At 39.1% G+C, this 21,878-nt stretch overlaps 1 protein-coding gene across 5 annotated transcripts in view; it reads left to right on the top strand.

Annotated features, from left to right (window-relative positions):
- Atrx (ATRX chromatin remodeler) overlaps positions 1–21,878 on the top strand; it is a 165,454-nt gene that overhangs the window by 116,496 nt on the left and 27,080 nt on the right. For all 5 annotated transcript variants that reach the window (XM_042668266.1, XM_042668265.1, XM_042668264.1 and 2 more), the window contains 7 exons: positions 44–219; positions 3,086–3,203; positions 6,989–7,119; positions 7,596–7,684; positions 7,810–7,982; positions 11,487–11,640; positions 16,302–16,408. In XM_042668266.1, coding sequence (XP_042524200.1) covers positions 44–219; positions 3,086–3,203; positions 6,989–7,119; positions 7,596–7,684; positions 7,810–7,982; positions 11,487–11,640; positions 16,302–16,408 — 948 coding nt within the window. The remainder of the gene's footprint in view (positions 1–43; positions 220–3,085; positions 3,204–6,988; positions 7,120–7,595; positions 7,685–7,809; positions 7,983–11,486; positions 11,641–16,301; positions 16,409–21,878) is intronic.

Below are 21,878 nucleotides of genomic sequence, written 5' to 3'. Positions count from 1 at the left end.
CTTTATCATTAATGTTTTTAATAAATTAATGTCTTGTTTTTAGATCATTGCATGGTTAACTTTATCAAGGAAAATTTGCTTGGATCCATTAAGGAGTTCAGGAATAGATTCATAAATCCAATCCAAAATGGTCAGTGTGCAGATTCTACCATGGTAGACGTCAGAGTGATGAAAAAACGTGCTCATATTCTCTATGAGATGTTAGCTGGCTGTGTTCAGGTATGGACAAAGTCCCAAAGTACACAATATTCTTATTTATGTTGGATTCTCAGAATATTGTCTTTGAGTTTAAACCTTATAATTATTTTTGTTCTCTTCTACTTTTTTAGTTTATACTGTTGCATTGTCTTCACAAATGTATTTAGCATTCTAGTGTCTTAAAAAAATTATAGTGAGGTGGCTGGGAATGTGGTTTATTGATAGAGTGCTTGCCTACCATACATACAGCCCTACATTTGATTCCTCAATACCACATAAACAGAAAAAAACCTGTAAACAGAAAAAAGCTGCAAGTGGTGCTGTGGCTCAAGTGATAGATTGCTAGCCTGCCTAGGCCGAGTTCAAGCCCCAGGACTGGCAAAACAACAACAACAACAAGAAAATTATAGTGAGAAGTTTAAAGTGGAGTTATTGGGTCATTGATTCATTTGCTAAATGCGAAACATCATATTTTATTAATGTTTACATTCTTTGTCTGTAAGACAGAGAATCCCTGTAGATAGCACGGCTGTTATGATTAAGATAGTCCTGCACTAGAAGCTTTCTCAAGTGGTAAAGGGCCTAACTAGCATGCTTGAGGTCCTGGGTTCAATCCCCAGTACAGTTCAACACCCCTCCCCCCACATATAAAAAAGAAGAAGGAAAAAGAGATAACGAAATGAAAAAGAAATTTCTTACAATCACTGATTCTAGAGTATTGTATTCTAAACATTACTATCTGAAATGTTTGTGGAAGAGTAGAGTATGAATTACTCGAGAAACTATTTGTTTAAGTAATCATTAAGCAATATTATTGCCTTGAAGTATATTCAAAAGGCTGGGTGTGATGGTACATGCCCATAATTCTAGCATTCTGGAGGCTGGAACTAGAAATTTACAAGTTCAAGGACAGCCTGGGCTATATTGTGAGGCCGTGTTACAATGACAAGCACCAAGTATATACACAACCACTGGGAAAGGCTAATATAGACCTTCAGTGAATGTATATTCCTGAGTAGGATTATTGAAAGTGAGTTGTCAGCCAGATGCCCACTTCTCTTTAGACACTAGACATTGATGACAGCTACACAGATGTTTTATACTTAGACAGGCTGTGCTTTTGGATGGCGCTATTGCCGTCCTTCATGACAAAGCCACCCTATTTGGTCTGGTTAGTTACATGTGCTAGCAAGTACTTGGTGTCTTTCTTTTTGCTGGTATTAGGGTTTGAACTCAGGGGCCTGAGTTAACTTGGCTTGATTGCCCAACCACTTGAGCCATGGCTCCAGTCTGGCTTATTGCTGGTTAAATGGAGATGGAGTCTCTTAGACTTTGTTGTATGGGCAGATTTCAAATTGTGATCCTCTAGATCTCAGTGTTGTGGGTGGCTAGGTTTATAGGTGTGAGCCACCATTGCTAAATATTTTTTAGGGGAAGGATACCAGGCATTCTACAACTCTAGCCATTCCCTCTTTTCTACCCTCCACTTCCCCCTCCTCCTGAGCCCTTGGTGTTTATATTTCACTGCTATCAATAGCCCAGACAACATTTTCTTATGTTTAAATATTCTTTGTGCCTTAGTGCATTGTATTCTTTTGTTTTCTAACCCTGTAATTAAATGGTTTATCATTTTCTTATGTTTAAATATTCTTTGTGCCTTAGTGCATTGTATTCTTTTGTTTTCTAACCCTGTAATTAAATGGTTTAAAGAGTATTGTACATGGCTTGTATTCTTGGATGGGTAAATACCCTTCTGTGTGTTATTGTTTGGCATATTGCTACATCATACTCAGAGGTGACTACTTGAACTGCATTAAGGTTTTTTTGAGGGGAGGATAGTATTTGAGACCTGGTCTCCCTGTGCAGGCCAGGCAGGCCTTGAACTCTTACTCGCCTGCCTTAGCCTTCCAAGTGGCAGGATTAAAAGCATATGTCATGCCAGGTGCCAGTGGCTCATGCCTGTAATCCTAGCTACTCAGGCGGCTGAGATCTGAGAATTGCAGTTCAAAGCCAGCCAAGGCAGAAAAGTCCTGGGAGACTCAAATTAACCAGAAAACTGGAAGTGGCATTTTGGCTCAAAGTGGTAGAGTATAGCAAAAGAGCTCAAGGACAGCACCTGGGCCCTGAGTTCAAGCCCATGACCAATGACAAAATAAAAAAGCATGTGCCGGCTGTATTAGGCTTTCAATTCATAGGTTTTGCTATACGAGTAAACCTTCAATTTTTCTAGCACCACCTGTTGAATTCTCTTTAGTGATTTTCTTTTTCTTCCTGAGAAAGACCATCTTGAGAATTTGAATTTTGTCATATGGCCACTTTAAAATCTGTTTGATATGCTTCAGTATCTTATATCAGTGTATCATATTGTGCTGTCAGATAAAGTACATTAAATTGAGTGTGATGGCACATACCTGTAGTCCTGGACCTTGGGGGGCAGAGGCAGAAAAATTTCAAGTTCAAGGCTGTATGGCTATCATTTGAGACACTGCCTCAAACAACAAACTGAAATGCATGAAGCATATTCATATGTGAATGATTGTGTGATTTTTTTTTTTTTTTTTTTTGGTCCGGTCGTGGGTCCTGAACTCTGGGCCTGGGCACTGTCCCTCAGCTCTTCAGCTCAAGGCTAGTGCTTTACCACTTAAGCCACAGCGCCACTTCCGGCTTTTTTCTTTTTGCTTATGTGGTGCTGAGGAATCGAACCCAGGGCCTCGAGCATGCAAGGCAAGCACTCTACCACTGAGCCACCTTCCCAGCCCTGATTGTGTGATTTGAAGAGGGTTTGTTGAAAAAATACTTCGTGACTGTGTGCATCTTTCTAATAAGCGTGACAAATTCTTAAAGCAGTTTATTAACTAATTTTCTTTCTCTTTCTTGTTAATTACAGAGGAAAGATTATACAGCATTAACAAAATTTTTACCTCCAAAACATGAGTATGTGCTGGCTGTGAGAATGACAGCTATTCAGTGCAAGCTTTACCAGTACTACTTAGATCACCTAACAGGTAACCGGCACCGAACTCTTTGCGTCTTTATCTGAAGGGCGCCATCTTGGTCATGTTTTTCCATATCTGTTCTCTTTGTTTTACAAATGATAAGCTTGAACATCTCATTTTTGACAAGACTGTAATATTTTCAAATCAAATTGAAGCAAAAACCAGGTACAGTGGAAGAATCTTTGCTTTGTAAACATGGGGCCTGGGCCAAATACATCACATGTAAATAAAAGCCATTAATTTTAAAGAGCTATTGCAGAACAGTTAGAAATGTGGAATAAATCCATGCTAAACTAGCTAAGCTAATCTTTTAGGAAAAGCAGTACATTTTAGAGTAAAATGATAATGTTGTTCTTCCAGAAACTTTCTGGAGAAAATGGGGTTTGAGTCTTAGTGTTATTCAGATTTTTTTTCTATCTCATGACCCAGAATTTGCATCTGTCTTCCCAGCTATGAGGGAAACAGATCAGGAGTATGAAAGTTCTAGGCCAGCCTGAGCAAAAGTTCAAGAGATGCATTAATGCTAGTAATTTTAAAAAAGTTGTATGTAGTGCTTCATTCCTATAGGCCATACTTACAAAGTAATAAAAAAAAAACACCAATAACTAAAAGAGCAAAAGGGTATCACTACTGACCTTACAAATATAAAAAGAATTAAGCCAGGCACCATAGCTCACACATAATTCTAACTGCCTGGGAAGCTGAGAGTGAAAGGTTCATGATTTGAAGCCAGCCTTAGGCAAGGAAAAATAGTGATTCCATCTCAACAGAAAATGGTGGATGTAATTTTATATACCTTTCTACAACTCTTAAGTTATGGTAGGACACACAAAACAGGAGGATCGCAGTGTAGGTGTACTTTTCCAAAAAAAAGGAAGACTCTGTCTCAAAAATAACCAGTGTTAAATAAAGCCGCAGCCAGGTACCAGGGGCTCACATAGCTACTCAGGAGGTTGAGATCTAAGGATCTCAGTTCAAAGCCAGGCTAGACAGGAAAGTCCGTGAGACTCTTATCTCCAATTAACCACTGCAAAACCAGAAGTAGCACGGTGGCCAAAGTGCACTAGCCTTGAGCTGAAGAGCTCAGGGACGGCACCCAGACCCAGAGTTCTAGTCCCACAACTGATCCCCCTACCCCCCCAAAAAAGAGCTATAAGTGTGACTAGCATCAGGCTTCATATGCTGGCCCTGAGTTAAAATTCCCAGTATTGCCAAAACCAGAAAGAATTAAGAGAGTATTATGAGCACTTATGCTCTGATGAATTAGGTACTTCATTTTCAGAGCAGTGGGTTTCATTATACACAGTGGAAATGCCTGTATCAGGCCGTGTAATGCCTGAAGATTTTTTAAAATGTATTTTCATTATTGTTATTAAGGTGTTGTACAGAGAGATTACTATTTTTTCTGAAGATTTTCATGTAGTGTATGTGTGTGTCTGTGTCCCCTAGTTTTCTCTCATCAAGACTTGATAATTATTGGTTAACTTACATTGAAACAGGACAGTAGTGGTGGGCTATGGTTCAGTGCACTTTGTTTGATATTCTGGGTTCAATCTCCATACAACTAAAAAAACTCTGAAGAAGAAACTATGGTATTACTAAATGCTATTATTTCCTTAAAAAAAAAACACCTTTTTTTGTGCTGGTCCTGCATCTTGAACTCAGGCCTGCATGTTGTCCCTGAGCTTTTGTGCTTAAGGCTAGTGCTCTACCACTTGAGCCACAGCTCTACTTTCAGCCTTTTTTTGGTAGTTAATTAGGGATAGGAGTCTTATGGGCTTTCCTTCCCACTCTAGCTTTGAATGACAATCCTTAGATCTCAGCCCCCTGAGTAGTTAGGATTATAGGTGTGAACCACCAGTGCCCTTTTAAACCATTGTTTTGCATTTTATCCCCTTTGATAATTTTGTCATACAAATGAAGCCATATTAATTTCCCTTTAACTTTATTTTTCCCCACTTTCTGTAGTTCATTACAATAAATATTATTTTGTATGATTAGAGACACGTAGGCATTGAGTTTTTGTGTTCCTCTCCTGAGAGTATCCTCCTTTGGTCTGACTATGTGTGAATGCAAATAACAGGAATACAACTATACCTATACTACTGAAACAAAACATACAAAGTTGTGAGCCTATCTCCTCAGGAAGAAAAAAATTAATAACCATATTACTGAAGGTTAGTCAGATATAATTAAAAATACAGTGATACAGCTAATAAATTTCCAAACAGTTGGACCTTTTTTTTAAAAAAATGTTATTGTAAAGGTGAACAGGGGGGTTACAGTTTTATAAGTAAGGTAATGAGTACTGTTACCCTCTCTCTCATTTTCTCCTGCTTACCTCTCCCTACGCCCCCCCCAAGTTTATATAGTTCATTTCCATCACAGTGTCGAATATCATTTTTGCATTAGTTCATCTTTTGTCCTTCTGTTTCTGTGATTCCCTTTCCCTTCCATGGATCGGGATAAACTTATATAAAAGACAAAGGGTATAGAAAACTAAAACAGAAAAAAGGAACTAACTGCATACATGTCCTGTACAATTTAAATTTCCTTTGTATGAACATATCCTTTTGAAGCTGGGCACCGATGGCTCATGCCTGTAATCCTAACTACTTAGAAGACTGAGATCTGAGGATTGTGGTTTGAGGCCACCTGGGGGGAGAAAAGTCCCCATGAGATAAGAGTCTCAAAACGGGAGGTAGTGCTCAAGTGGTAAAGAACTAGCTTTGAGCACAAAGAAGACAGGGACAGTGCCCAGGCCCTGAGTTTAAGACCCACAACCGACAAAACAACAAAAATATCTTGATGAAGTTATTCCAGACAGAAATTTCCAGAATAATTACATTTTGTGCATCAAAATCATGATTACTTTCAGAAGTACCTTTTTGGAGTTCACATAGTAGGAGAGAGTTGCTAAAAAGCTATATGGAGTTAAAGGGGAATTTTAAATCTAGGGTTTGTGAATTAAGTTATGGAGATTTTGAGTATTAGGGGGCAGAACTGGGGATTGAAATCAAGGTCTCCCCCTTGCTAGGCAAGTGCTTTACCAGTGGCGCCATACCCCCAAGCTAGCTTTTAAGATCTGGAATAAGCAAATAAAATTACATGCTTTTAGGAACCTTGGAGTAAAAATGGCAACCTTTTGTTGAATTACGTGTACAGATAACAGATACAGTGGTATTAGTGTTATACTTGACTTTGTTATCAAAAGAAACTGGAAAGTATTTTTCTATAATGTTGCTCCCAGCATCTCCAAATCACCTATGTTGGTTAATATGTCAAAGTTCTGGGTGTTCATTGCACCTGTTGGGTCTTCTTTACTACTGAATGCATTACAAGTTGTATATTTCTATATCCCATATTTCTGTAAAGTAGGTATCCTTTATAATGCCAGTTATTTTATGTATTTCAAAATGTTTTTTGAAGCTGGGTACCAGTGACTCACATCTGTGATCCTAGCTACTCAGGAAGCTGAGATCTGAGGATTATCATTTGAAGCCAGACAGGCAGGAAAGTAAACTACTCAGAAAAGGCCAGAGGTGGTGCCATGGTTCAAGTGGTAGAGTACTAGCTTTCAGCAGAAGAAGCTCAAGGACAGTGCCTAGGCCCTGAGTTCAAGCCACAGGACTAGCCTCCCCCCCCCCCCCAAAAAAAAAAAAAAAGTTCTTTTAAGAAACAAGATAAGTTTTTCACATTCAGAGTCCAGGTGATAGCTAAGGGCAAAACCTGGAATTTAGAAACAATGTGGTTGAAGAATGGTGTGTCTTCAAACTGTACTTTCTTTCGATCAGGTGTAGGGAATAACAATGAAGGTGGCAGAGGAAAGGCAGGTGCAAAACTTTTCCAAGATTTTCAGATGTTAAGTCGAATCTGGACTCATCCTTGGTGTCTGCAACTGGACTACATTAGCAAAGAAAATAAGGTGAGCCAGCTCAACCTCTTGTATTTTTAACTCATTTCTATGTGACTTAAATATTTTTTTTTACTTGAGCCTATTTTAAATAAAAACCTTCTACTACATTGAAATAATTGACTACCTATAGAAAAGTTACAAAAGTAGTGGAGAGCTACCTTGTACATTTGACTCATTTTTCTCTCATTAACATCTTAGTGTAACCATAGTAAAGTTATCAAAATTAAGAAACTCAGTTTAGTATAATAGTAATATAGTATAATAGCAGCAACAGTCTTTATCATGTTCATCATGTTTTCTTTCATCTTTTTCCTGTTTTCCATTCCATCGTGTCTCCAATATTTTCTGCAATTTATGATAATTCCTTATTCCTTCCATTTGTCATGTCACTATATGTATCCTTAAAGGAAATTAAACATTATTATACATCTTCAGTATATGTTGAAATGAAGTTACTACATTTTTTGTCTTTTTTTTCCCTTTAGGGATATTTTGATGAAGATAGTATGGATGAATTCATAGCTTCGGATTCTGATGAAACTTCCATGAGTCTAAGCTCTGATGAGTATACCAAGTAAATCCAGCACTGTTTGTGCTCCGTATTCTCATATTTAAGATAGCTCTTTGCTAATTGTCATCTGATAATTTGTTTTATATCTTTAGTATGCTTTTCTCATGTTCGGATTTTTCTATTTTCAGAAAAAAGAAAACGAAGGGGAAGAAGGGGAAGAAAGACAGTAGCTCAAGTGGTAGTGGCAGTGACAATGATGTTGAAGTGATTAAAGTCTGGAATTCCCGGTCGAGAGGTGGTGGCGAAGGGAATCTGGATGACACCGGAAACAACCCCTCTGGATCTTTAAAGCTGGACGAAAGTGAGTCTTGTGCCTGTTGCCTCTCGAAGAGAACATTCATTTAGATATCAGGTCTTAGTGCTTTCCTTTTAGTCATTTATTATCTGTGCTCACTGATGGACTCAAAATGGAATCGAGGAGAAATAAAGCTCAGAATTATATTTTATTTTATTTTTTTTGTCGGCTCTTCAGCTTAAGGCAAGCGCTATACCATTTGAGCCACAGCGCCACTGCTGGCTTTTTCTGCTTATGTGGTGCTGAGGAATCGAACCCAGGGCCTCATGCTCTACCACTGAGCCACCTTCCCAACCCCAGAGGCTCAGAATTATAATAGCTAGTTGAAAATATTTCATTATAGTCTCTCTGGTATTTGGGAGGAAAAAAAGAATTACTTACATGTATATACCACAACCTGATTATTCTTCAATATGCTAATTCTTGAGTGGCCTCGCTCTTTGTGTGTGTGTGTGTGTGTGTGTGTGTGTGTGTGTGTGTGTGTGTGCGCGCGCATGTGCGCGCGCGTACAGTGACTTGAAATCTGAGCATGGGAATTGTTCCTAGATTTTTTTCCCTCAAGGCTAGAGCTTTACCACTTAAGTCATAGCTCCACTTCTGTCTTTTTAAAAGATTGATAGAACTGGGATTCAGACCAAGATCTGTGTATCTAGTTGCAAGCCACCATCATATTTCCATAACCAGAAACATTTCAGGTAATGAAGTGTGATTGTACTTATTTATTGAATCTAATTTTAATCTCTTAGATGTTTTCTTTTCTCATTCTTGATAATCTCTAATTTGTCTATGTTTTGTTTCCCTCTACTATGTACAGTGTTCCCTTTTATTTTCTCTCATGTTTATGAAAGTGAAAACAGTCTGTGATTGAACTCTGCAGTGGCTTAACTTGCCTTGGCACATCTGTGTATGGAGGGATCAGTGCTGACCTTCCTGTCTTACCCAGGTCTGACTGACTAGATGGAAAAGATCTCTAGAGCTGGGAACAAATCTAACAATATTTGATATATCAAGCACAGGAAGAGAGAATCATGTGATGGTTCTGAGTACTTGGCATTTAAGAGGTGTAGAACAAAGCAGTTACCCATGTGTGAGCTGAAAAGAAACAGGCCTGGGGGAATCTGAGATCCACTGTTGATCCAATTGAGTGATTTCTTGGTAAACATTTCTCTCTTCAGTACCTCTAGTGAGTAGGCAGGTGGCAGCCTAAGCACAAACCCTGGCTTCTCCATGAAATGGAAGGAGCTGGGAAAATTAAACCACCAAATTTCCTTTCTCATTCTTCTTTCCTTGTACCCCATAAAGGCAGTTTACTATCAGTGTTTGTCTTCTGATTAGTTTTAAAGAATGTTGACTTTTTAGTTTATTTTGTGCCAGTATTGGGGCTTGAACTCAGGGCCTGGGAATTACCCTTTATCTTTTTCACTCTACTACTTGGGACATAGCTTTGCTTCTGGCTTATTGATGGTTAAAGATAACCTGGTAATCTCTAGCCTGTCTGGGCTGGCTTTGAACGACTATCCTTAAATCTCAGTTTCTTAAATAGCTAGGATTACAAGTGTGAGCCACCAGTGTCCAGTTAAAGAATATTTTTATCATAGGAAAACGGAAAGTGATTATAGGTTAAGATAACAGGAAACACGTTATTGCTTCCCTCAGTTTACCCTTTTTAGTCTCAGGGCCTTCACATGCCTGATCCCTGCTTGTCTCAGGTCAAATGTTACCGCCTCAGAGAAGAAGCCCCTCCCCTCATACAAATGACTTCTTTACCCACTCACATCAGCACATCACTTATTCTGAAATTGCTTATATCTGAAATTATCCAATTTATGTATGCATGTATTGTGGTCCAATGTCAGTACTATTCATTGATAAGAGACTGATTCTCTAGTGACAAGAACAGTACTTGACACTTAAATTTTTTGGTCAGTCGTGGGGCCTGAACTCCGGGCCTGGGTGCTGTCCCTCAGCTCTTCAGCTCAAGGCTAGTGCTGTACAGCACCACTTCTGGCTTTTTCTGCTTATGTGGTGCTGAGGAATCGAACCCAGGGCCTCATGCATGCAAGGCAAGCACTCTACCACTGAGCCACCTTCCTAGCCCCTCAGTTTACCTTTTGAGTTGCATTACATCTTATCATTACAAATGGTTTATGTGTTTCTGGGACTAATTTTCTACAAATACTGTTGTTGAGGTTTCTCCTAAATTTTGGTTGAGAAGAGAAGGATACACTTTCCAGTGCTGTAAATAGGTTATGTAGAAACATTGGCTGATGTTGGAGGTGGGGAGGAGTCTGTTGCAATTGCATCACTTCAAGAAATGAGTGGCCTCTTCCATGTTTCCCTGTGTTCTGTGAAAGCATCACAGTTTCCATATATGTGATTATTAGAATGGTTTGCACAGAACCGAGGAAGAGCTTAGAAGTCTTTATGTTGTGAGCCAGAAAGCAGAAAGGAAAGATCATGTCAAGAGAGACAAACTTTTTTTTATGTGTGCTGGTTCTAGGGTTTGAACTCAAGGTCTAGGTGTCCTCTCAGAGCTTTTGTATTCAAGGATAGTGTTCTACCACTTGAGCTACAGTTCTGCAGTTGGCCCTTTGATGATTAATGGAAGATAAGAGTTTCACGGACTTTCCTGCCAAGGCTGGCTTCGAATCATGATCCTTAAACAATCTCTTGAGTAACTAGGATTATAGGCATGAGCCACTGGCACTGAGCTAAGAAAGAAAATTTTTCTTTTTCTTTTTGTTGGTCATGGGACCTGGACTCTGGGTCTGGGCACTGTTCCTCAGCTTTCAGCTCAAGGCTAGTGTTCTACCACTTAAGCCACAGTGCCACTTCTGGCTTTTTCTGCTTAGGTGGTGCTGAGGAATTGAACCCAGGGCCTCCTGCATGCAAGGCAAGCACTCTAGCACTGAGCCATCTTCCCAGCCCAGAAAGACAAATTTTTGATTGCTTGTCTAGTGGCCCTGCTCCGTGGGTGCAACCTGTATCCTGATCCACTTATGTTTCAATTATTGAACCTGATTGGACAATTATGAGAGAAGTCCTTGTTTGTGTTTTCCAGAATTCTAGTAGTAAAAACAGCAAAATACATCCTATCTCTAGAAAGCTTGGGCTGAGTTACGGTTTCTCTCTTCCCTTCCCCACTATTTCTTGGAGTACATCTTGGGGAATTGATCCTCTTAGGCCTAGGGGGTTTCCATCCCCCTTAGCATCTCTGAGTGCCTCAGTTCTACTTCCAGGGTCTGTCTCACACTTGAATTTTCTCAGAGTCCATTCTTGTTGCTACCATTGGCATTGAAGCCAACCTCCACTTCATGCTTGTCTTTCAGTGTAGAGCTTTTTTACTCTGGTGTGGGATGGGGTGGGATGGTGGTGGTGATGTTTGTGCGTGTGCCATATTTCTTTTCTCCCTAAATTGGTGTACTTCTGTTTCTCTTGATCTTGTTCAGTTTTACCTGACTGACCTATGTCAATGAATTATTTAACCTATGTTCCCTTTATTTTATTTAGGTAAAGCTACGTCAGCTTCTAATCCAAGCAGCCCAGCTCCAGACTGGTACAAAGATTTTGTAACAGATGCTGATGCTGAGATTTTAGAGCATTCTGGGAAAATGGTACTTCTCTTTGAAATCCTTCGAATGGCAGAAGAAATTGGGGATAAAGTGTAAGTTTTTTTCCCCCCTATACTTACTGAATTGACAAACTTGTTCATAATCTGTTATTTCAGCAAGTTCCTTTGTAATTTCTTGTCATAGCACTTCCTTAGTGGCAGACAGCTGGGAGTTCTAGTCAGGTGGTGTCTTCAGTGCTCTTTTCCCTTTTGAGCTGTTGCCCCTTGGACGGAATCCTTGGCTCATGTGTCTAGTTAAGATTTATGAAAACATACTTTTTCAGTCCCTGTAGTGTGGCTTCTAACTTGTCACGGTACCAAGATTTTTTTCTTCCTACAATCACTGGTGAACACTGAATCCCTATACTTAATGATTACCTTTCAGACTCTTATCTGTTTTATGAGTCTGACTTTATCATATCTGTGCCCACCATCTCACCCATTGGATCATTAGCCCCAAACCATTGTCCAAGCTTTAAACCAGACTTGCCATATAAGCTGTTACAGAGTCTCAACATCTGATCATGATTTTTAAAACATGTCTGATGCTTTGAATAATTAACATAACGCTGAAAAAATACTCTTTTATCTTAAAGGAAGAGGTCTAATTTATCAATTAGCCCTTCTGAAAACAGGCATTTGTTACTTCCCATAACACCTTTTTAAAAATAATTAGTTCTCAACACATTCCAATGTACCTGTTTGCTTATGTCTTTGTACCAGACCAGTAAGCTTACTTAAAGACACATTCCATTTTTTCTTGTTTTGTTTTGGGGGAGGCAGTCCTAGGGCTTGAACTCAGGTCCTCGGGGTCTAGGTGCTATCATTGAGCCCTTTTACTCAAGGCTAGTGCTCTACCACTTGAGCCCATAGCTCCACTCCCAGCTTTTTGGTTCTTAATTTGAGATGGAGATAAGAGTCACTGGGATTTGTCTACTTGAATTGGCTTCAGATTGAGATCCTTGGATCTTAGCCTCCTGAGTAGCTAGGATTACAGGTGTGAACCACCTGCACCTAGCTTTTTATTTGTTCTTATTCACTATACCTGGCATCTGTTCAGTGCTCACTAAATTTTTTAGTGAGCCACTTTGTCTATATATTTATTTACATATTTATTTTATGGTGCTGGAGTTCATACTCAGGGCCTCATGCTTGCTAGGCTGGAATTCTACAGCCCTAATTACCATTTTATACAGAAACATAATTTCAGGTAAATTATGATGTTGCCCTATTTTTAAAAATTTATTCTTTTTAAAATAGGATCTCACTATATTTCCCAGACTGTCCTTGAACTTATAATACTCCTGGCTTTGCTTATTGAGTGCTGGGATTATAGGCATGCACTACCATTTCTTACTTACTGCTTGAAAATCAAGTATTAAAATTGAGATAAAGTATATTTTGGAGTAGGGATAATAAAATTTGATAGATTAAGGGCAGTAAGGAGAGAATAGTCTAAAGAATGGTTCCTAGACTTCCAGCAGAAATGACTAGCAGATTATGCTATTTCCCAAAATGGACAAGATTAGAGAACTAGTTTTTTGTTTTAGTTTTTGGGTTTTTTGGGTTTGTGTGTGCCTGTGCATGTGTGTGTGCACATGCATGTGTGCGTGTGTACGTGCTTGTGTGCCAGCCAGTACCAGGGCTTGAATCCAGAGCTCCATGCTCTCACAGGGCTGTTTTTGCTTATAGCTTGTGGGTGCTGTGTTGCTTGAGCCACACCTTCATTTAGGCATTTTACTGCTTAATTGGAGAAGAAATTTCCTGTACTTTTCTGTCCTGGCTGGCTTTGAATTGTAATCTTTAGATCTTAGCTTCGTAAGTAGTTAGGATTATAGACATGAGCCATCACTGTCTGGCTTTCATTTTTTTAATGTAAATTACAATTTTTTTTGTGGGTTGTGGGACTTGAACTCTGGGCCTGAGTGCTATCCCTGTGCTGTTCAGCTCAAGGCTAGCAGTGTACCACTTGAGGCACAGCACCACTTCAGTTTTCTGGTGGTTAAGTAGAGATTAGAGTCTCAGGGACTTTCCTGCCCCAGCTGGCTTTGAACCACGATCCTCAGATCTCAGCCTCCTGAGTAGCTAGGATTACAGGCATGAGCCACTGGAGCCTGGCTCAATTCTTTATTTTTATTTTTATTTATTTTTTATTTATTTATTTATTTATTTAAATTTTGTTTTTGGGTCCGGTCCTGGGGCTTGAACTGTGGGCCTGGGTGCTGTCCCTCAGCTCTTCAGCTCAAGGCTAGCGCTCTACCACTTGAGCCACAGCGCCACTTCCGGCTTTTTTCTTTTTGCTTATGTGGTGCTGAGGAATCGAACCCAGGGCCTCATGCATGCAAGGCAAGCACTCTACCTCTGAGCCACCTTCTCAGCCCCTCAATTCTTTATTTTTTAATTTTAAAAAATGTTCCTAACTGTAGAAAGTAGCCAGAGAATTAGTAACTGAATTGAATTCTTACTAATGGTTGCATTTTATATGTGTTTTCATTTGTGTGATCTAATATACGTTTTCGTTGTCTGTGAGATTGCTTCATGTTAAACTTAATCAACTAAGTTTCTTTTTCTATACAACTTCTTTCAAATCAGATTTCCCCCATTCTTTTTTGGGGCAGGGGAGGGGGTCCTCTTCTGCAGCTTGAATTAGGGCCTGGGCGCAGTCCCTGAGCTCTTTTGCTGAAGGCTAGCATTCTGTCACTTCGAGCCACAGCTCCACTTCCCAAATTCCTCCATTCTTTATTCCTGCAATTAATTTTTGAGTTTTTGAGTTTCAAGCCCCAGTCCTTGAGGTTCTTGTGCTCAAGGCTAGCACTCTACCACTTGAGCCACAGCACCACTTCTAGCTTTTTTGTTTATGTGATACTGAGGAATCGAACCCAGGGCTTCACCCAGGCAAGCACTCTACCACTATGCCCCATTCCCAGCCCCATGCAATTGATCTTTTAAATCCAATGTACATTTGATATTTCTACAGGGCTGGAGAAATAGGATTTTTTTAGTCAGTGGTGTGCTCTTAAGTAACAGCTGCCCTTCCATAAAATAATAATGAAAATAAAGAGAAAAGGCAGGCAATGAAGAAACAACCTTATTTACAAAATTTGCTAATTTCTATGATATAAATATTCCCTCCATGGTCAATCTCAAGCTATCAACATTATATCAGATGTGGGAAAAGACTATAACAATGAACTTTTTTGTTGGAGGCTAGTTATAGCCAACTCCACTATTCCACTACATTTAGCTTGACCAGTCTATTAATAAATCATTAAACATTGACTAAATTCTTATGGTATGCATGACTTGCATAAGTATTCTGTTGATATTTTCATGTAAATCATTAATAAAGCAGGAAAACCAAAATGATTTATGCAGATATGAGCAGAACCCATCAAGACAATAGATCATCATATTATCTTCAACTAGGAAAAGTCAGAGGTGAACATTTGTGTATTACCACAACTCTTTAGCTGTTTCCAAGCGATTTAGCTTAATGGTTCCTAGACTGCCTTACTTGCTAATTAAAAAACATCAACTTTCTTTCCTACTTTAAGAGCCCTCATTCCAGATTAATTTCAATTAGTATTTCTAGGAATTTCACTTTTCCATGTCAGGGCATTAAGGATATGGAAAAGATAGTAAGAAAACCGAGGAGAGATAAGGCATACTTGAACTTTAGCATTTAAGTTGAGAGTAAGTTTACTTCCTTGCCAATAATGTAGTAGAGATAGTAGACTAGTAGGGCAGAGCTGAGCTGGGAAGCTGTAGAATAGAAAATGAGCATACGTGTGCATGTGGTTCATTCTAGTGGCTCCAAGCTCTAGTTCATTTTCACTCTGCTAAATCGAATGCTTTCTGGTAGTGAGTGTTGTAGGATCTTGTAGAATCATAAGCACTTCGATAATCAAACTTTCAGGATCAAAACAAAACAATGCATGTTGCCACAAGGAGTTTCTTATGTGTTTACCTACTTGGTATATATAAGGGAAAGGAGATCTTCTCACATTCTCTTTCTAGACTGTTTTCATTTCCAGTATTCAATTATGTCCCTTCTCACCTATGAGTTGAAGCTGAGCACTGGTTTTCAAATACTTCTCTGAGCACCTACAAATAGGTGACCTTGAACACAAAGTAAAGGACCACTGACTTCTCCCATAAGGCCTAAAGTAACTTGAAGATTTTTCTCTGCATTTTCTAACCTCTCTATTATTTTTATATTATATCTATATACTCTCTTTGAATTAATTTTTTTCTGTAAAGCATGAAGCTTAGACCAAAATTTATTTTTTACATATGCATATTGATATAACTAATGCTAGTTGTGAGCAGCCTATCCATTGTTTTTGTTGTTAAATTGTTTTTGCCTTGTTGAAGATTATTGAACCATGCCAAATGACTATATGGCAGTATTCTTTTCTGTTCCATTGATCTCTTCCTCTTCCCTCACTGCAATGACAATGTCTTTTTTTTAACAGTAAAGTCAGGCAGAGTTAAGACTTCTAACTTGGTTTTTTTCCAAATTTGTTTTGGCTACTCTGTGCTTAGCATTCCCACGTGAGTTTTACAATTAGCTTGTTAATTTTTACAAAAAAAATTTATGCTCAGATTTTGGGAATTTGGTTATTAAATGTTAAGTTTATAGATCAATTTAGGAAGAAGCAATAACTTTGCTAGGTGAATCTTCTAATGCATGAACCCCCAATCTGTTGCTTTAGACTTGTGTTTAGCCAGTCTCTCATATCTCTGGACTTGATTGAAGATTTCCTTGAGTTGGCCAGTCGGGAGAAAACAGAAGATAGAGATAAACCTCTTATTTATAAAGGTGAGTTGTTATAAACATGTTTATATCATTCATATTATATATGTGTGTGTATATACACACACACACACACACACACACACACACACACACACACACAGCCTCAATATATCAAATTTTTCCTCATTCTTATCCACAAAAATCTGGTCTTTTTGTGGTTGTTTTTGTTCTATAATCTGGGCTAACCTTGAACTCATGATTTTCCTGCCTCAGCCTCTTGATTGCTGACATTACAGATGTTTGCCACCACAACCAGCTTGGTCATTTTTTAACTATCCTGTGTGTATACTTGAGGTTTGTAGCATGATACAATGGGATACAAATAGTAAAATGGCCCTCATGGTGAAGCATATTACATATTACATATGTCATCTCATATAGTTACAGCTAAAATCTGTTAGCAAGTTCTCTAATACAGTAATATTTATTATTGCAATTATACACTTTCTAAAAAGTCCTGTACAGTTCACCCATTTAAAGTTATTTTAGTGTATTCACAGATTTTACATATATATATATATATATATATATATATATATATATATAGCCAGTACCACAGTCAACTTTTGAACATTTTAATCATCAGTAAATAAAACCTTTAGTTATACCACGCTGCTGCCCTTTCCTTTCCCACTGAGGACCACCAGTCTGCTTTGTGTATCGGTGCTCACTGATTATTTTACACTACTATTGGGATGCAGTATGCACATTTCTTGACTAATTTCCTTCATTTCACAGTCTTTTCAATGTTAATCTATTTGGAGCATGCCTTAAAAATTTTTTTTTTAATTTTTGGTCAGCCATGGGGCTTGATCTTGGCCTGGGTGCTGTTCCTCAGGCTCTTCAATTCAAGGTAAGCACTCTACCAGTTGAGCCACAGCACCACTTCTGGTTTTCTGGTGGTTTATTGGAGATAAGAGTCTCATGGGCTTTCCTCCCTGGGCTGGCTTTGAATCTTGATCCTCAGATCTCAGCCTCCTTAGTAGCTAGGATTACAGGCATGAGCCACCAGCATCTGACTGAAGCATTGTGCCTTTTATGGCCTAATATTCCACTCTGTGGGTAATAGCACAGTTTGATTATTCTTTGATTCATTCATTGATAGGTGTTTGGGCTGTTTTTACTTTTTGTCTTTTAGGGTCACCAGCAAATGATGTGGGCTTTTCTTGGCTTCCCAATTTCCACACAGCATTATAGGCCTCCTTTAACAACCCCCAACCAATCCTTAGGTAATAGTTCTGGGTGGCCAAGGTGGGTGTTATTTGGCCTTCTAAAATATGGTAATGTCTCTGGCCTACCAAAAACCTCGGGAGAATAGGTGAGCTCTAGGCTATCTTTGCTTAGATAAGCTTCTAGACTTACTGTCTCTACTTATCCACACCAACTGGTGTTGTGTTTTTTTTTTTTTTTTTTACCATTTCAAAGCAGAGACTAGGTTTTTTTTATGGGGGGGGGGGTCTGGTCATGGGGCCTGAACTCTGGGCCTGGGCACTGTCCCTCAGCTCTAGGCTAGCGCTCTGCCACCTGAGCCACAGCGCCACTTCTGGCTTTTTTCTTTTTGCTTATGTGGTGCTGAGGAATTGAACCCAGGGCCTCAGGCATGCAAGGCAAGCGCTCTACCACTGAGCCACCTTCCCAGACCCGAGACTAGGTTTAGAGACCTAGCCCCTATAAATTCTTTATGAATTGGCTTTAGTTGTTAGAGGAGGTTTAAACTTGGCCTGGTGCTCAGGCTAAGGCAGTTGCTTTATCCCTTGAGCCAGGCCTACAGTCCCTTTTCCTGTTTTAGTTAGTTGTCCAACAGAGTATCATGTATTTATGGAGGGGTAACCTCAGACCACTATCCTATCTGTGGCTGCTTCTATTGCTGAGATCACAGGTGTGTACCACTACACCTGGCTCATTGGCCAAGGTGGGTCTTGCTAGCTTTTTTCCCAGGCTAACCTGAAACTGCCATCTTTCCTATCTCTGCATTTTGAATAGCTGCAACTACCATAAGAATGGAATTTAATTCTTTAAATATTTTCTAGAATTCAACAGTGAAGCCATCTTAGCCTGGAACTTTCCTATGGGGAATAGCATTAACACATTTTACTTTTTTTTTTTTTTTTGGGTCCGGTCGTGGGGCCTGAACTCTGGGCCTGGGCGCTGTCCCTCAGCTCTTCAGCTCAAGGCTAGCGCTCTACCACTTGAGCCACAACGCCACTTCCGGCTTTTTTCTTTTTGCTTATGTGGTGCTGAGGAATCGAACCCAGGGCCTCAGGCATGCAAGGCAAGCACTCTACCACTGAGCCACCTTCCCAGCCCACATTTTTACTATTTTTACAGAGTAAAATGGATGGGAGAAAATATTTGCAGATCATTAATTTGATCAGGATTTCACATCAAGAATAATCAACAACAAAAACTAGCATAATAAAATGGGCAAAGTCTTGAACAGACAATTATCTAAGAATGCTATGCAAATGACTACCATCACATTGAAAGGCAGTCAGCATCATTAGTCATTAGGAAAGTGCAAACTACATCCACAGTGAGACTCTACCACACAACTGTGAGAGGGTTTACTATTAAACATTTTTTGTGAGAATTTTAAGTAATCAGAACCTTGTGCAGTGTTGGTAAAAATGCAAAATGGGGGTCTGGCATAGTAGTACACACCTGTAATAGCAGCTACCAGGAGGTAGAGATGGGAGGATCATGGCTTGTGGCCACGGGGGACAAATAGAATAGAATAGGAAATATCACTTCTGTTAAAAGGTATGTGAAAGTTTCTAAAAATTAAAAATAACACAGGAAGATTCAGCAGTATCATTTCCTCATCATTTCTTCATCATACTCCAAAGAATTTAAAGTAGGGACAAAAGCCAGAAAAGGCAAAAAGCTAGAAATAGAGCTGTGGCTCAAGTGGTATGGAGGCTAACCTTGAGTGAAAAAGCTAAGGGATAGCACAAGCCTTTGAGTTTTAGCCCCAAGACTGGCACCAAAAAAAGAACACAAAAGAACAAAAGTAGGGTCTTGACAAGAGACTTGTGTACTTATGTTCATATGCTAATAATGGTGGAAAGTTGGAAGCAGCCTAAGTGGCCATCTTCAGATAAATGAAAAAACAAAACACGCACACACACACACACACACACACACACACACACACACACACACACACATTACCTTGAGAAGGGAGGAAGCTCATATGGTAAACTGGTTGAATCTTTTTTTGTTTATTTATTATAGCTAATAATAATAATAATACTATAATAATAATAATAGACTTCATCCTGAGTAAAAATTTCAGGAACTAAAAATTGATTTCTAAATTTATATATAATTATATTGCTAAATTGTGGGAAAAATCAGAATTTCAAGGGATTTAAAATATATAAAATTGTCATGAGATCTGAAGATCGTGGTTCCAAGCCAGCCTGGGCAGGAAAGTCTGTGAGATTCTTATCAGTGAGTCACAGAAAAAGTCAGAAGTGGTGTGGTTGCTCAAATGCTTGAATGCTAGCTTTGAGCAAAAGAAGCTTAGGGACAGTGCCCAGGCTCTGAGTTCAAGGCCTAGGACCACTCAAAGAAAAAACAAACTCAAGGGGACAAACAAGTCGTTTAAGGATTCAGGTGGACCTGTTGCAACAATGAGAAGTACAAAATGTCATGTCAAAACCAGCTTTACAATGTCGGAGGGGGGGGGAGGGGGAGTATGATTGGGTGGGGGGGAGGGGGGAGGCTGGGAAGGGAGGTGAAGGGTAAACAAAGGAGGAGGCTGCAATGCTTGGTAAGAAAGGTATGCATTATCCTGCCCATGTAATTGTAACCCCTCTGTACAGTATGTTCTCAAATAAAATAAAATAAAATTAAAAAAAAATAAAAAGAAAAAAAAAAAAAGAAAAAACAAACTCAAAACCAAAATTGGGGTTTATGACTATATATTCACTCCTAATACTCACCTAGACATCAATGTCTTTTCTATTCACTTTTCAAAATGAAATAATGGGATTTCTCAGGGCATTTTCCTGTATGTATATGATATTGTTTAATCATATTCATTCCATCACCCTCTAAGGTTCTAATCTGCTCTCTTGTTAGTCTAATTCTCCCCCAGTAGCCTATAGTTCCCTTTATAAGTTTATACTCTGTTGTTTGCTAGCTTGTTTTTAGGGCTAGTTTCCACATATGAGAGTAAACATGATAATTTATTACTTTGCATCTGGCTGGTTTTGCCTAACAAGATGATTTCCATTTTCATCCATTTTCCTCAAATGACTTAATTTCATTCTGCCTTATGGCTGATTAATACTCCATTGTGTGTTTGTGTGTGTATGTGTGTGTGTGTGTGTGTATGTGCATGTGTATGTGTATGTGTGTGCATGCATGTGTGTGTGTGCGTGTGTGTATGTGTGTCTGTATCATGAGTCTTTTTATCCATTCTCCATTGTTGGGCATCCAAATTAATAACATATGTTGCCAATTGAGGATTGTGCTACAGCAACATGGGTGTGCAGGTATATCTGTTATGTGCTGATTTAGATTCCTTTGGGTTTATAGTGAGTTCTAGAATAGGGTAGGCTGCATAGTGAGTTGCTGTCTCAAAAAAAAATCCTATGGTGTTTAGGACTCAAGGCCGCCTTGAACTTGCTAGACAAGCCTTTTACCTATGCTTATGTTCATATGCTAATAATGACCGAAAGTTATACAGATATTTTCTGAGTTTGAAAAGGTACCTGTAAATAAAACCTTGAACACATTATTCAGCCATGTACTCAGGCTCACTTTTATGTTAGTTACTTTTCAGATCTTGTCTTCTATTTTAGGTAAGGCTAGCCTCAGAATGTGATCCTCCTTCCTATGTCCTTAGTAGTTGAGATTACATGTACATCCTGCCATGCCCAGTTTGTTTGTTGAAATAAGATCTCACTATTCTGTTTGCCCAGCCTGGCATCAAACCACAATTTTCTTGAGATTATATCACCTTATCATATGGCTGGGATTACAAGTGTATACCATCACACCCAGTCCTAAAATACCTGTGCTCAACCAGGCACCAGTGGCTCTTGCTTATAACCTTATCTACTTAGGAGGCAGAGATCTGGAACATCACATTTTGAGACCAACTCAGACAAAAAGCTTGTAGTACAGAAGTTTATCTTTCAACATAAGGAACTGGATGTGAGCCACTGGCTGAGTGTGAGGTTGTTATTTTGAGGATAGCTGTGTACTGGCGTTTGAACTCTGGGCCTTGCCCTTGCTGGGCAGATGCTCTATTGCTGAGCCATGCCTCCAGACTTTTTTCTGTACTATGTATTTTTTAGATTGCCTCTCTCTTTTTTGTTTAGGCCCATGGCTGGATAGTGATCCTTCTTTATTTTTTGCTTCCCATTGTAGCTGGGGTGATAGGCAACACAACAACATGCCCAGCTTCCAACTTGGAGGTGGAGTTTTAGACATTTTTGTCTGGGTAGTCTGGAACCATAGT

The sequence above is a fragment of the Dipodomys spectabilis genome, unplaced genomic scaffold (genome assembly GCF_019054845.1).
Source record: "Dipodomys spectabilis isolate Male_0828 unplaced genomic scaffold, ASM1905484v1 ptg000424l, whole genome shotgun sequence".
In the NCBI taxonomy this organism is placed as follows: domain Eukaryota; kingdom Metazoa; phylum Chordata; class Mammalia; order Rodentia; family Heteromyidae; genus Dipodomys; species Dipodomys spectabilis.
This window is presented reverse-complemented; position numbering and strand designations above follow the sequence as displayed.